The following is a 15,335-nucleotide window of genomic DNA, read 5'->3' on the forward strand; positions in this document are numbered from 1 at the left end:
ACATGTGCATGTATTATACAATTTAGCCTTATAGTCTACGTACGTAGCCTGCTATTTTTTAGCACATACTGTACATTTTCTTTGCTTTTCTTGCATGCATTATCTACACACTGCTAGAAAGTTTGTATTTCTCTGATATCCAATAAAAGTGCACACGTCTGTTTATATACCCTTTATAAAATAGTGGTTTGGCTAGCTACATTCGTTAGCCTAGAATGCATAGTATTACAATGTAGAAGAGCAGAAGTGTAGGTTTTGTTTTACTTCTGACAGTGGTGGACCAAGTACACAAACCATGTACTTTACTTAAATAAAGATACAGCAGGTAAAATATTTTTCCAGTAAAAGTAAAAAGTGTCCCTTTAAACAGTCAATTGAGTTCAAAAGTATTTGCCTTTAAATATACTTAAGGATCCAAAGTACTATGATTTATTATGGCTATAATGTTCCTATTATCATGTTTGTCACAAGTTTATGTGTAAAGACTAATGTTACTCTAAATCTATTAATAGAATTATATTAATGAGTCAAACTCTGACTGATATCTATTAAAATTATCATGAGCCCAAAACTTCTTTTGTACTACTTTCAAAAAAACCGTGTAAATAAGGCCATGGGTGTTGTGGCGAGTTTGAGTCAGGAGATTCTTTCATTATTTATTCCTTTTAAAATGTTTTGCTTGCTGTTGAACTGCAGCTGAACTGTATGTTGGCAAAAAGTAGATACCACCAAGCAGCAATGAAAATGACCCTGATTGGTGGCTTTCTGTGTGATTGACCAGTTAGGTTTTTTTATCCACTTGTATATAAAAAGGAACATCTCCAGGTTACATATGTAACCATGTTTTCCCGAGAAAACGAGATGCTGCGTCAACAACACTTTGAGAACGCTTCCGCTTTATCCACGCTCTGAATAATCAGTCCAATAGAAAGCGTGGCATCACCGGCCTTGCCCGGGAGCTCTCCATATGTCTAAGGCCCGTAAGGCTTGCCGTGTGATTGTAAAGAGTGAGTTGCCCTTTGGGAGAACCCTCTGTCCCTGAGCCACCACAGTAGCAGTTACATGTATAGAAGGCCAAGTGGCACCACAATGAATGCAACTGCCATCAGACCCAGCAGTCTTTGAAACTGCTTGCAGTAAGTAGCTGGCCTTCTCTAACTGTCTTGACAGCTGTGAGGATAGACTCGACTCATGCAGGAGACAGCTGCACCCGCATAACGGTTAAATCCCATACTACGCCTAGATAAGTGGTTTTCTGTAACGGAGAAAGTATTTAATCTTAACCCTAATTCCTTCATATGGGCGAAAACAACCTCTCGATGCCGGGACACCAGGTGCTCTGATCGACCTAATATCAACAGTCGTATAGTTCATATAGTTTAATATGAAGATGCCCCTGAGTCTCAGCAGAGCCAGTGACTTGCACATATTAAGGAATTGGGGTTAAGATTAATTGAGTGTGAGCAGGTCCCCTGGTGGTCTAGTGGTTAAGATGCAGCGCTCTCACCGCTGCGACCCGGGTTCGATTCCCGGTCAGAGAACCATCCCCAGCCACTCTCAGTGCCGGTCCCAAGCACGGATAAATTGGGGAGGGTTGCGTTAGGAAGGGCATCCAGCGTAAAAACATGTGCCAAATCAAAACGTGTGGAGGATCTGCTGTGGCGACCCCTAACGGAAGAAGCCGAAAGAAAATTTATTAATTGAGCGTGAGAGTGGTGAGAGTGCAAGGCCGAATAGAAGGACCAGTTATTGCTAAGCTTTGGCTCTGAAAGTAAAGTACAGATACGCAAAAAAATCCAGTTTTTGGAAAAAAAAAGAAAAATAGAGTTCATTGTTCGAGAGCAATTCCAAAGACTGTACTGACCAGTTTCTAACCCAGATTATTAGTTTTCCTTCTAATCTATTGTAAATAGTTATTTTATACCAGGATACCTTGGTGTGGGAATGTCCTTATACTGCAGCTTCTTGACTGTGTTTGAAGCAACCAGAGACACTGGGATGACTAAATTGTTTATGTTGTAGATGCTTTCATCGCTTCTTCTGCGTTTTGCAAACTGTGAGGAAACAAACCACAAGTGGTCATTTCACAAGGTGAACATTTTATGAGTGACCAGTCACAACCCAGCAATTTTTTATAACTATAAATTAAAGTTTAGCAAATGTAATGGTAAGAGGTTATGCACTTGGGACTTCCTCTGGTGTAGGTTTATAGAGTAGGGTGTGCTCATGTCCTCTAGACTGTCCTCAGCCCTGGGAGAAAACGTATCTGCAGAACGACAAAATATAGCAGGATCATTCCTCTATACAGACAGAAATTTGTGGACAATTTTATTCTTTAGTCCTTTTACCTATTTAGTCCCCATTTGCTGATATAAAAAGCTCCAGTCTTCTAAAAACAGAGGTGCCACTAGATTTATAATTTTTTTTTAGTCAGCCAACCGATTCATCCCAGTTGTGTTCAGATCTCTATAGCAGGCCATTTAAGATCTTCCACTCTAACTGAAGGAAACCATCTTCATGGAGCACACTTGTGCATTGTCATGCTGAAACAGGTTTGGGTCTCCTAGTTCATTTGTCTTTTTTACCTTTCACAGTATATATACGAACTATAACTATAAACTGTTAAGGTGCGTTTTTTGCACACATTAAACAAAGCGCTGTGAATTAGGGACAATGACACTCTCCAGACCATGCCATCATAAGAAATATTACAGCTCGGGGATGTGCGTCATGCTGCATTACTCCCTCCACAGGAATAGATTATTTTTTGTATAAGAGGATGGTCTGGAGTCTGTTATTCCCGACCTATAAATAACATTTGGTTCGTTTGCTCCTTCTAATATTGTTTATACATCTGTGTATTGACAGGAACATATATATCCTGAACATTCAACACCATTAGAAAGTATTAAAATGTTAACATCCATTTAAAAATGTGCAGCATTAAGTTTTTGTAAGTCAGCAAACTTTTATTGCACTTTTTAACTCATTCATTTCAAAATGATTGTCTTTCGAGTATTACATGTACAGGGTGACTCAGGAAAATAGGAAATTTTGGAACTAGGGTTTTTGAACCAGTTCGATCTCGTTTAGAACCCCTTGCTATTAGTTATAACGGAGCGTTGGATGTCTGGGTAAATAACTAACAAGAAGTCAATCCTACCGACATCTATGCTGCGCTGAGTCGTCTCTTCGCCTTCTGTCTGCAGGTCTGCGTTGGCGTGTGCTGAGTTGCTTTGCTATGCGCCTCTGCAGCCTGGAGCTCAAGTGTGCACTCTGTAACAGGACATTTCATTACATATTAAAAAAAATCACCTTGACACAGAATAGTTCTCATCTTATCGTAAATAATGATTATAAAGGTCTATTTGAAATCGCTCATTCGAAATGCATTATGGTTGCTATAGTAACAGCTCATGCACAGGGAGCTGTAACGGAAAAGCTACACAGAATATAAAGTTAACATACTGTACAGTATTTTACATAACTCCTAAAAAGGCCATGCATTATAATATTTTTTTCTTCCCTGTTTTCTCGTGAACACGATTTAAACTTCTTGCTATTTCGACCTAAAAATTGTTTTCTTTATGATCAGTACTTATTTGTATTAAGCGTAAAAGCATGTTCTCGAGGCAGCATCATCGCAGCATCAGGGATGATCACAATTGCTTTTACTTTGTTCAGGGATTCCTCCAAACAAAAAGTTAAGTCCATATATGCTGATGGAAATGAGTAAATTTGATAGAGATTTTAGACGCATACTCCATAATATACACCAGAAACATTCACAAGGTGCAAGAGAAAACTAATTTTTACATCGAGATCACAGGACAATTAAGTAGTAATAACAAGAAAACAACTTTTGCTATGTCAAGATCACAAAAAATGTCATGATAATGAGAAACCAACTTCTGTTATGTCAAGAACATGAGGAACCAACATTTGTTATGGAAAATAATATATTATAAAAGAAAGAATAATATAATATAATGCATAGTCTCTTGGACCTCTCTATGGACTTCCATAGTATTTTTTGTGTAAATCGATTCAATGTTTGTGGACACAGTTTTTGAGCTGTCTCTTACTGAATATGGAGGACGCTTGTTTCTCTGCAGTGGTGAAGCCAGGTGAGAGAACAATGGATCGAGGTTGATGGAACCAGTCCTCTTTGAAGAAAGCCGCACAGACACAGTGGGACACCGAGCTCTCTGTGAAATGGGATAGAACCACAATAACTTCAATGGGACGTAAGTCTGGATATAAACGCTTTAAGATAACAGGAATTAAACAACTTAAATTTCCGAAATAGGCTTTTTTTCTCAGTTGAAAGTGTGTAATCTTGTGATTTAGCTGTTTTAAAACGCTTTAGCCAAGATAAAAAAAAAAATTTGATGAGAAAACAACTTCTGGAATGAGCACTGCATGAGTACTCTTGAGGCTGCACTGCAATAACTGTTGTGAACTTCTCAACTCTGGAGCAAAGTGAGCGAAGTTTGGTAAATCCTAATTAGGAAACTTTTATATAAAATCTTTACGTTGCTTTTTGGATTGTAGAGTTAGCATGAGTTAACATTGCCGGAAAGTCAAATGTTACATGTATGTTGCAGCGGCTGTGAGGAGTAACCGCGGGTTGTGTAGCTCATGACTGGGCCCAACCAATTTTGCTATGTGGGCTGCTTCTGCACACAAACACACACATTTTCATTTTCAAGTATTAACCAGGCCCCTTCAGGCTTTGGGTTTTAGTCACAACTCATTTCACATATAATATATTGCCAAAGTTTGTGGATACCTGATCAGGAGTATTGTATGTGCTTTTTGAGCATCACATTTATTCCCAATTTGTTCTTCTAATTGCCTCTACTCTTCTGGACATTTGTGTTCATCAGCTACAAGGGTATTTCCAAAAGACAGGTACTGATGTAGGTGAGGAGGCCTGATGTGCAGTCAGAAAAACTACATATGACAGGAAAGGTCAGGTGTCCCAATACTTTTGTCTATATAATGTATTTTATACTACATAATATTTCTCATACTCTCTCTATCTAGCTCTCTCTCCCTCTATTCGTGCTCCTAAACTACCAGTGATTATTCTTTTTTCCCCTCCAGCCTGATTCATCTTGATGTCTTAATTCTAAATAGAGTTCTCTATGACTGGAACCCATTGCTGCTGCTGAGGATGGTTTTATGAACAGCATAAAGATCCATGGGATTACTGTGGAGAGTTAAACTCAAGAACCATGCAGATGGTTTTAAACTGTTTTGCATTCAAGGTGTCCATCAGTGAACAGTTAAGAACCTCAACATTGATGGAACTGTAATAAATGGACATTCGATGCCACCCAGATGAGGATGAGTTCCGTTTTTGAGTTTGGTTCTTAAATTGAAAAAATATATTAGTGAATTTATAGAAACTTTAATCAATTAAATTATTTTTTACTTGTATCACGCTTTTAACAATGAACACTCTCTCAAACAGCTTCACGGATATAAAGAGGTTATAAAGTTGGAATGTATAAGTAGTAAAGTGGTGAATGTGGCAAGGAAAAACGTCCTGAGATGGCATGAAGAAGAAACCTTGAGACAAATTCAAAAAAGATTTCAAATGGAATCCATCCTCATCTGGATGGCACTGAATATCCGTTCATTAGAGTAACATCTATCTGATATCTATTTATCATTATTTTAAGATAACATTTATTATTGTATTATTATCTATACTTTTTTTAAATTTCTATCAGTAGTTAATTACCTATTAATTAATTATTTATTTAAAATTAGTCTATTAATCTGTCATTATTTATTTATTTATTTATTTACTTTCTTTTTTCAGAAATTAATAATGATAAAAATAATAATAATTACTACTAATAATAAGATTTTTATTTGTCATTTATTTCTTTTTTTTTATATATTATTATTAAATTAAGTTGTATTTTATTTAGATGCCTGTTTAGGCTGATATGGAACGGAAAAATACTAAACAGATCTGAGATGCTAGAACTGAAACAGGACTTTTAAACCTGTGATTAAAGTAAAAAAAATGCTGTTCTGGTCTCTGCATTACAACATTGCTTCATGGTTTTGGCTCAAAGCACATAGACAATACTGGGCCCATTGGATTGTTAATGTCAACAAGGGAGTTTCTATTTCTGAACACAACACAGTTGGATTATCCTTCAGAATTCAGAAAAAAATTCTTGACTTCCATAAACAACACACAGCAAAACACAGTCATTATACTGTTCATGATTCCACCAGCATCACAGTCTCTCTTAGTTACCCAGGATCATTTTCTTTGTACCAAGGTTTGTTCTTTTAGCAGTTTTCAAATCCCAAGATTCAAACTCAATTTTCAGTGTAATTGTTCCTTCAATCGCCTACTGAATCCTTAAATCCTAAATCCACTACATTCCACATTTAATTCCCATTTTTTTATTATGACAACCTCCACTCTTAAGGGAAAATGTTCCATTAGATTTTGGAGTGTACTTGTGGTGTTCAAGTCCAATACTGATGTAGGAGTCCTGCTGTCAGAGCTTCAATTCATGCCAAAGGTCTTTAATAGGTTTCAGGTCAGAGCTTTAAAGCAGGAGATCTTCCTTTCCAACTCATGTAAAGTAAATCTTCATGGAGATGGCTTTCTGCACAGGGGAAAATTTTATGCTACAAATACAACTGTGGACCTTTGACTTTGATGTCATAGTTTGGGGAAGAAACACATATGTCTGGAAAAGGCAGGTGTTCCAAGACTTTCCACAGAGTGTATTGTTGTGTTCTCAACCACTTGCACATTTCGCTCTGAAATGCAGCATCAGACTAATAGATGAATGTAAATGCAATCAGCTTGATGGCAGTTTTCCACTCAGCTGTGTGGCTTCATCAGTTTGGAATCTGTAACGCCACTCCTGATCTACTTAAAGTGCTGCCCCTTACATTGTTAGTACGCTGATTCCTCATGGTTCTAGATGCATGATTGTCATGTGAACACACGGAGCAGCAAGTGCCTGTGAATATTCATCTACTTAGCAGCTCATAGAAGTCCACTTCAACATGTGCATTTTTCACCGTGTATCCGCACGTTTCATTTAATCTTTTCAGGAATTCTAATTCTAAAGCTAAATGGATGTAAGTAATACAGCCAGCAGGAGATAATTCAGGTGTAAATCTCCAACAATTGCAAGGTTTTATCATGACAATGTAATATGAGCATAATTTAACCCTCCCAAACCACCCCACCCCTTAAACACACACTCACTGTTTGGCCAGAACCTGCTGTTAATTGTGTTAGCCGGAACTGGTCTTGAACACACACTCATGGGATCACAGGAAACAGAGCTTGAGCACCGGTACGCCAAGGTTTCCGCTCCCTAGAAAGAGACAAATGAGGGGGGGAAGGGGAACCATAAGAGAACAATAAAATTTCGCTTTAGTCTATAAAAATGTCAAAGATTTTTAAAATGACAAATATTTAGTGTTAGGTACCATAATCTTCTAAGGGTAGTGGAAAAGAATTATGAAGCAATCTTTACACACCATCTGTGTGTGTTTCTTTTCATGCTGTCTATCATTTCCTTAAAGTAAGAAGATGCAGAGGCTCCGTATCGTCTATATACGCCATTTGAGAATTTAAGTGTTAAAAAGTGCTTTTCTAGGCTGTCTAAGTGCTGGTGTATACGCAAGTAATTGGTCGTTTGTGAACGATTTGAGTCGTCTCAAAGAGTTTTTCATTTATTTTCTACTGGACGTGCATGTGCCAAGCATCGCAAAATCTCCGTAGGTAATATGCAGGTAACAGAATAGAGTAGCTCAGTCCGAGTCGTTCGTTCTTTTGGTCCGAATCTTGACATTATTGTTACAAGACGTTACACAATATTACACAATAATTATGGGAGTCATTAGAAAAAAGAATGAACGATTTGGGTCTGAAGATATGAGAGGTGAGCTACTCAATCTGTTTATCAAAATTTGTCCTTAGCAGCATTGATATATTTTCATTATTGGATCTACAGTTAAAGGCCGTGTATGTCGACATATTGGGGGATCCGTTTATAAAAAATTTAACATTTTATAATATTTATGATCAAAGGAATTAAATGAAGTAAATGACTCAAAAAATAATCGAACAAGATAAAAGAAACAATTTTCCGATCACTATTATAAACTCACACACACTCACACACAGATACGTAGATGGAGAAACTCTGTGTGACCTGCTGTGTGACTGGTGATTGGTCCATGATGAAGAGGCGGGGCTTGTGATAAGTCAGTAAAGGGCGTGTCCGTGCACACACGCGACTGATGTCCACCTGAGACTGGACCTGACCTCGGCGACTCACGCGCCTCTTCTTCTGGGTTGTCTTGCCTATACACATGGAGCCGGACGGCAGGAACACATCGGTCACCAGACTACATGAGAGAGAGAGAGAGAGAGAGAGAGAGATAACAAATCCATTCATTTTTATCAAGATTCAAGATTTTTTTCTTTTTGTCACAAACAGTTATATACAGAATACAATTTGCAGTGAAATGTAAACCTGATCGACTGCTCAGAAAATTGTGCTTTAAATAAAAGGCACTATAATATAAGATGGAATATGTTAGATAAAAATAAGTAGTTATTTAGTAGTTAAAGTACATTTTTAGTAGATAAAGTAGTACAAATAATACAAATTATTGAATCAGTAAAAATGAAAGTTTAAGATGAATATATATATTATTTGGAAACTAGCCAGTTATTCTGAACAATGATTATGGAAGTACAGCAGTTCAACAATTTATTATTAAGTCAAAGTACACAAAAAACAATTTAACCTCAAAAGTTGTAACTTATGTATTTCTATTACGTCAATTTTCCATCCAATTTATTCAGATAAATCCAACCTAAAACATAGCATTTATTAAAGCTTCACCATCACGTTCAGTTAATGTGAATTAGTTAAATAAATGTTATGTAAACTAATACTTACTTTATATAAATCACTTACATTTCCTTAATTTTATTAAATAAATGGTCAAACAAATTTTAAATTTCGAAACATTTATTGTTGGTTTACAATTGCTTCCGGAGTCAAAAAAAAAAAAAGAAGCAAGAAGCAGGACATAATGCAGTACTTAATTTAAAGCAATTGGTTAAAACCTGTGTGCCAACAAATAGCATGGAACAACAATGAACCAAATATAACATTACACATAATGTAACAAAACTGTAACATTGCAACATTTAACATTATTTTCACATTTTCAAATTTTCATTTGATTTGACTGCACAATAATCCACTTTCTCCTGATCTGGAACTTGAAACACTGCATTTGAGTGATTTTCCCAAACTGGAGTCAAAAATTTTGGAATAATGTCACTCCCAAAACTCACATATCTAAAAGTAAAAATAGAGAATGAAAACAAGAGACATCAACCCTTTTACAAAGAAATTACATATGTAAATTTCAGTTTAATAAAAAATATAGAAATAAATAAAATCAAATGCTGTTATTGTGATTGTCCCAAACCAGATGAAAAAATTTGTGTCTGTATGGCCTTAAGGAGAGGAATGTAGAAGGGAGACATTTTCAGGGGAAGATGGTGGAAGATTTTGATAAAAGGATGGAATGGCAGTGGTGAATACTTATTTTGAGAAGAAGGAGGAGCATAGGGTGATGTATAAGAGTGGAGGAAGGTGCACACAGGTGGACTATGTTCTATGTAGGAGATGCAACCTGAAGGAGATTTAGGACTGTAAGGTGTTCGCGGGGGACAGTGTAGCTATGTGCAGTGTGCTGGTACCGATCTTTAAGAATAAGGGAGATGTGCAGACCTGCAGTATCTACAGGAAATAAAGTTGATCAGTCACAACATTAAGTTATTGGAAAGAGTAGTGGAAGCCAGGCTAAGAGAAGAAGTGACCATCTGTGAGCAACAGTATGGTTTCATGTCGAGGAAGAGCACCACAGTTGCATTATTTGCTTTGAGAATGTCGATGGAGAAGTATAGAGAAGGTCAGAAGGAGTTGCATTGTGTATTTGTGAGACCTGCAATGTTGTATGGTTTAGAGACAGTGGCATTGAGTAAAAGACAGGAGGTGGAGCTGGAGGTGGCAGAGCTGAAGATGTTGAGATTTTCGTTGGGAGTGACAAGGATGGACAGCATTTGAAATAAGTTTATGAAAGCGACAGCACATGAAGGACGTTTTGGGGACAAAGTGAGGGAGGTGTGATTAAGTTTGTTTGGACATCTGCAGAGGGGGGATATGGCATATATCAGTAGGAGAATGCTGAGGATGGAGCCACCAGGAAGGAGGAATAGAGGAAGGCCAAGGAGGAGGTTTATGGATGTGGTGAAGGAACACATGCAAGTAGTCGGTTTAAAAGAGGCAGATGTAGAGGACAGGGGGGTATGGAGACGGATGATCCGCTCTGGCGACCCCTAATGAAAGCCGAAAGAAGAAGAAGTTAGAATGTTAGAACGGCATGAACGTCATGTACGAAATTTGTTTTGACATGCAATCAAAGCTTAAAATGTAGATTACTTTCACATACAGTCGACTAAGTGTGTTTGTGGAATGTTTTGGCATATATGGAAACGATATTTCTAACAAATTCGTACACACACAAGATGTTTATTTAATCAAGACGGATTAAATCATAGAAATAGTTGATTTTTTAAGTGTAAATCATTTATAAGTATAGAAAATATCTTACCTTGTTAAATCTCTACGTCTTTTCATTCAAATCTTCCTTGTCGCTGAGTCGGTATTGTAGAAAGTATTTGCCGCCATTTTTATATATTTTTTTTTCCCGACTGTAAGGCTCATGTGCAACATCTACATTTGCGCCGTACGCCAGCAAATCAGGTATAGTGAATTTGATCATTTGATCAGGTTTGTTTCAGATTTATTACATTCTTGTTATTAAAAAGTCGTTTGGAACAAAAATGGTTATTTTATAGCATTTAAAATATATCTTATTTTAATTGTTTGCTTTATTTGAATTAGTGACAAGAATCATTTTTTGAGTATAACATGACAAACCAGGTTTTTCTTCTAAACTTAAATAAAAAAAAAAGAAAGGCTTGTTATGACATGCCAGCTGACAGCTACAGCATTAAAATGCAACAATAATTGATAGAAAATGTGCAATGTCATTCTATAGTATAATATATAATATATAATAATATAATATATATAATATAATATATATAATATAATATATATATAATATAATATAATATAATATATATAATATAATATATATATATAATATATATAATATATATAATATAATATAATATATATATAATATATATATAATATAATATATAATAATATAATAATTCATAATATTGGCACACTGATGTACTGTAAGAAGAATACAACACTACAGGACATGCTGTAATAAAAATAATCTATTTTGAGGAAGTAAAAGTATACTGCATGGCATCAGGCCACAATTCCAATCATTTTTAACAGAATTTAACAAAATCATTATGCACTGTCTACGTTATAGTGTTTATGTAGTTCAGCTGAGCTACGCCTGCCAGACTTCCTGTGTTTAATCCAGAATGTTTACATTCAGCTTAGACATTACAGGAGAACGTTTAAGTTCACTGAGCCTGAGGAATTTCTTATCTGAATATCACACCTTCAGGACATCTCTCCTCGGAGTAAACACAAGCATCCAAGATGTGAATAACTCTTCTGTTAAAGAACAGAAATAAACTGAAAGACGTCATGATCCCTAACAATAAATATAATTATTATCGTAAAAAAATTGAATAAAATAAAGAAGACAGAACCTAGTGTTAGAACCTGGAGCACTCCAAAACTATAAGCTACTTTGAGCAGATAACAAAAAAATGAAGTTAATTAATACCTACAAAAACGAAGGAATGCTATCAAACATTCACAATTTTCTCTCTCTGAGGAAAGCCTTAAGGTATGAGCCATGTATGTTAACTAAGTTGACTTTATTTCACATGAATGAATCAGAACTGTGAAAGTCAAGACACTATTAGGAAACTAACTCTTAGAACTGTGTTTAGAGGACTGTGTTACATAACTGTATAGTAAACAGGATTGTAATTATAAAGAACTCATAGAGTCTGAACTGTGTGTATGCTGGGCACCATATTACATTAAGGACCTGACTGAAGGTTTAGCAGAAACAGGAGAAGTAGTGCACTGCTTTGTAACTACTGCATAGAATTAAATGGACAAATATGATCCGCATGGAAGAGGCATCAGAAGGAAAACTTGTGACCTTATCTCATCAGACATATTTAAAACATTGTGATGAATCACAGGTATTTTGAAAAGAAATGCTGTGCACTGAGGAAGTACAAACTAACTGACCACAATTGACCACCAAAGCAGAACAAATACTTAATTACTGTACTTAAGTAGATTTTTCTGGTACTTTTTACTTCTTACATTTTCAAACCAGGCTCTTTAGTTTTCATCTATTTGTTGACATGACCTATAATTTTTCTTCTTGTAGCCCATCAACCTATTTCTTGTTATTGCATGGCTTTTACAACCTAATACATTTCCTTGCTATCACTCACCACAAAGCCTACAAAGCTGACAATGAGAAAGAGCGCAACATGAAGTCTGGGGATAACGTGGATGAGACGGAGGGAGTCTGTGATGTAAACATAACTGAGAACAGAGTCTTGGGCTCTGACATGTACTTAGGTAAAAAGTAGTCATTATTACAACCTGTTTTAGTGTCATGCTGGTATGATGTGAGGTCCAGGTTGTAATAATGACTACTTTTTACTTAAGTACATGTCAGAGCCCAAACCTCTTTACTTTAACTTGAGTGAAAAAGTGTTGTCAGAACTTCAACTTTTACTAGAGTCTTTTAAAACACAAGTATCTGTACTTCTACTTGAGTGAATGATGTGTGTACTTTTGCCACCTCTGCCCCAAAGGCATAATTTGATAAAAAAAAAAACACCTTGCTCATTGCTATGTCTGTTATGCTTTGAGGTTGTTGAAAACCTTACACAGATTGTCAGAAGATTGGTTTCCAGTATAAATTAGCAAATTATGGAAGCAAATATGATGCGCCAACAAACGGAAGCTGTAAAGAGGCTGGCCTCCACAGCATAAAGATGATCAGAAACCTCAAAAAGCAGTTGGAATTACCATCACGGTCCCTTTGACTCGAATATCATTTAAAACTTGTGGGTGAAGCTAAAACCTGCTGAGACACGGAAAGAGCAGAAGAGAGTCCTGACCTGTTAAAGGATCTCTTTCTTGAGCCTCTCCAGCACCTGCTGTCTCCTTTAGCTGGAGGACAGCGTGAGGGCGAGTCATTTAGAGGAGACATCAGGCTATTCACTATCTGACTCAGCTGGGCACTCTGCACACAAACACACACCAGACAGAAATCAGTACAAATTATTTATTTTACCAATAATTACATTACAAATAAGTTCATAATAATAGGTTCAGACCTTGAAGAGGAGTAATGATCAGTCCTGGTTAGAAATGAAGTAGAAATGCAGTAAACACAAATATTTGGATATACAGGTAGTCCTGGATTTTTAATGGTGATGTGTTCCTAGACATCAGTATGGGGTAGTGTACTATAATTTGTTAAAAATTAACAAATTACAGTATATAATTCAGCAAACATAAAAATGTACACATCCATAATGTATAAACTATACATGTATATGGCAGCGGGCACATGGAGAAGCGAGTGGAGAACGGAGTATATGCTGCTACCTCGCAAAACTTCAAATATTTTTTTTTTGTCATATCGCTTTCATCATTGTAAGAAAGAAAAATCTAAAGTTGAACATCAAGTTGGTAATGTGTAACCATCCTCAGCTACACTGAGGGACCTCCAACTGAAGTCAAGTCCATCCAGGGTAAAGCATCAAGATGAATCAGGCAGGTCCAGAAAGAAGAAAAGGACAATGATCACTGGTGCCCCAGGAAGTATACAGAAGTTAACTGATGTTAGAATTATCTCTTAGTATTGTATCTTAGTCAAATTGAATGTACACTCACTTTATTTAGCATTTATGAACCAAAACTTTCTCTGTCAGCCTTAATGCTAGGGGATATATCATTTTACATAAGCATGCATTTATGAACCAGGACATCTGTCCGCCCAAAACCAGTTCATCTTTAGATTTTCATTCATTAATGTTCCCACCTGCCTCTTCTACACAGCACCTGGATCCTGCTTCAGTGCCAAGTACATATTCATAGCTAAACTTGTTTCCACTGTGTAGAACATTGATTTTATGTTCATGTGGATGTACATGCAGTAAAACCCAAAATTTATCCAATATTCAGGAATATTCAAATGTATATTGCAAAAACAGGCAGAAATGGTGAAATACATAAAAACATAATTCCCGGAGCAAAATGGGTGAAAAAAAAAGTTAGCAAAGAGATATCAGTTATGAATTGAAGGCTTGGAAAGTCCAGAGAACAAGTCACAAAGAAAGTTACTTGACAATCATTTTGCTACATAGAGACACTATGAGTATTGTATTCTGTATTGTATTCTGGGAGTTCACAGTGGCGATCTTTAAAGCCTGTGACAACTGCTGGGAATTGGAGTTCCTACTAGCTGAGATCTGACATACATACAGTATAACACTTCAGCTCAAATCTATTTACATTCATGTCATTTGGCAGAAGCCCAACTGAGCAGTTGAGGGCCTTACTCAAGGACCCAGTAGTGGCAGCTTGGTAATGCTGGTATTTGAACTCACAACCTTTCCATTAGAAGTCCAATGTCTTAACCACTGAACTTTACCACAAATAAAGCTAAATCTAGCTCAAAAAAAGACAGCGAGGGGACTCTAGCCAGATACAAATAATGCACAGATAACAGCTAATGACTTGATATCATTTTATATCGGATTGCAGAAACACAATGTGCTCCATGATCATCACCTAGTTTGCATTAACACTGTTAACTAGCTAACTATATACTAGCACGTTATGCTTACCATTTAGGTTTTCACTGGAGCATCCACTGCCTTGTAACTAGCTAATTAATTAATTACTTCCTGTACAAATCGAAAGTATTGTGCACTATCCATACATTTATAATGCAAAGTTGACTATATATTCATTGCATATAATAAAACCAGAATAATTGCCTAAGTCTCACCTGTCTCTCGATGTTTCGGAGGAGGCGTGTTGGACTGCTGGGCTCTGTGTCAAGCTCAGTGCTGAGATCGTTTTTATGTCTTGCTGTTAATGTCAAACCAGCCGTCTCGTTCAGCAGAGTCTGCTGGATTTGCAGGTCTGTTAATGGCTGGGCCTCAGCCAAGACAACAACTCCCTAAAGCATAAGGTACAGATTTA

The 15,335-nt window shown here is 36.5% G+C and overlaps 1 protein-coding gene across 3 annotated transcripts in view; it reads right to left on the minus strand.

The window, feature by feature from the left end:
* Positions 1-1,999: 1,999 nt before the first annotated feature.
* The window catches only part of kansl1l (KAT8 regulatory NSL complex subunit 1-like), a 30,568-nt gene continuing 17,232 nt past the window's right edge, over positions 2,000-15,335 (minus strand). For 2 of the 3 annotated variants that reach the window (XM_046845822.1, XM_046845821.1), the window contains exons 4-11: positions 15,139-15,312; positions 13,238-13,362; positions 8,214-8,409; positions 7,259-7,370; positions 4,086-4,208; positions 3,164-3,276; positions 2,184-2,266; positions 2,000-2,054 (exon numbers count right to left, since the gene is read on the minus strand). In XM_046845822.1, the coding sequence (XP_046701778.1) occupies positions 3,170-3,276; positions 4,086-4,208; positions 7,259-7,370; positions 8,214-8,409; positions 13,238-13,362; positions 15,139-15,312 (837 nt within the window). In that variant the 3' untranslated portion in view covers positions 2,000-2,054; positions 2,184-2,266; positions 3,164-3,169. Of the gene's footprint in view, positions 2,055-2,183; positions 2,267-3,163; positions 3,277-4,085; positions 4,209-7,258; positions 7,371-8,179; positions 8,410-13,237; positions 13,363-15,138; positions 15,313-15,335 lie in introns of those variants that run through there. The other variant, XM_046845823.1, reaches the window with a different exon arrangement.

This window comes from Silurus meridionalis, chromosome 3 (genome assembly GCF_014805685.1).
Source record: "Silurus meridionalis isolate SWU-2019-XX chromosome 3, ASM1480568v1, whole genome shotgun sequence".
Lineage (NCBI taxonomy): Eukaryota > Metazoa > Chordata > Actinopteri > Siluriformes > Siluridae > Silurus > Silurus meridionalis.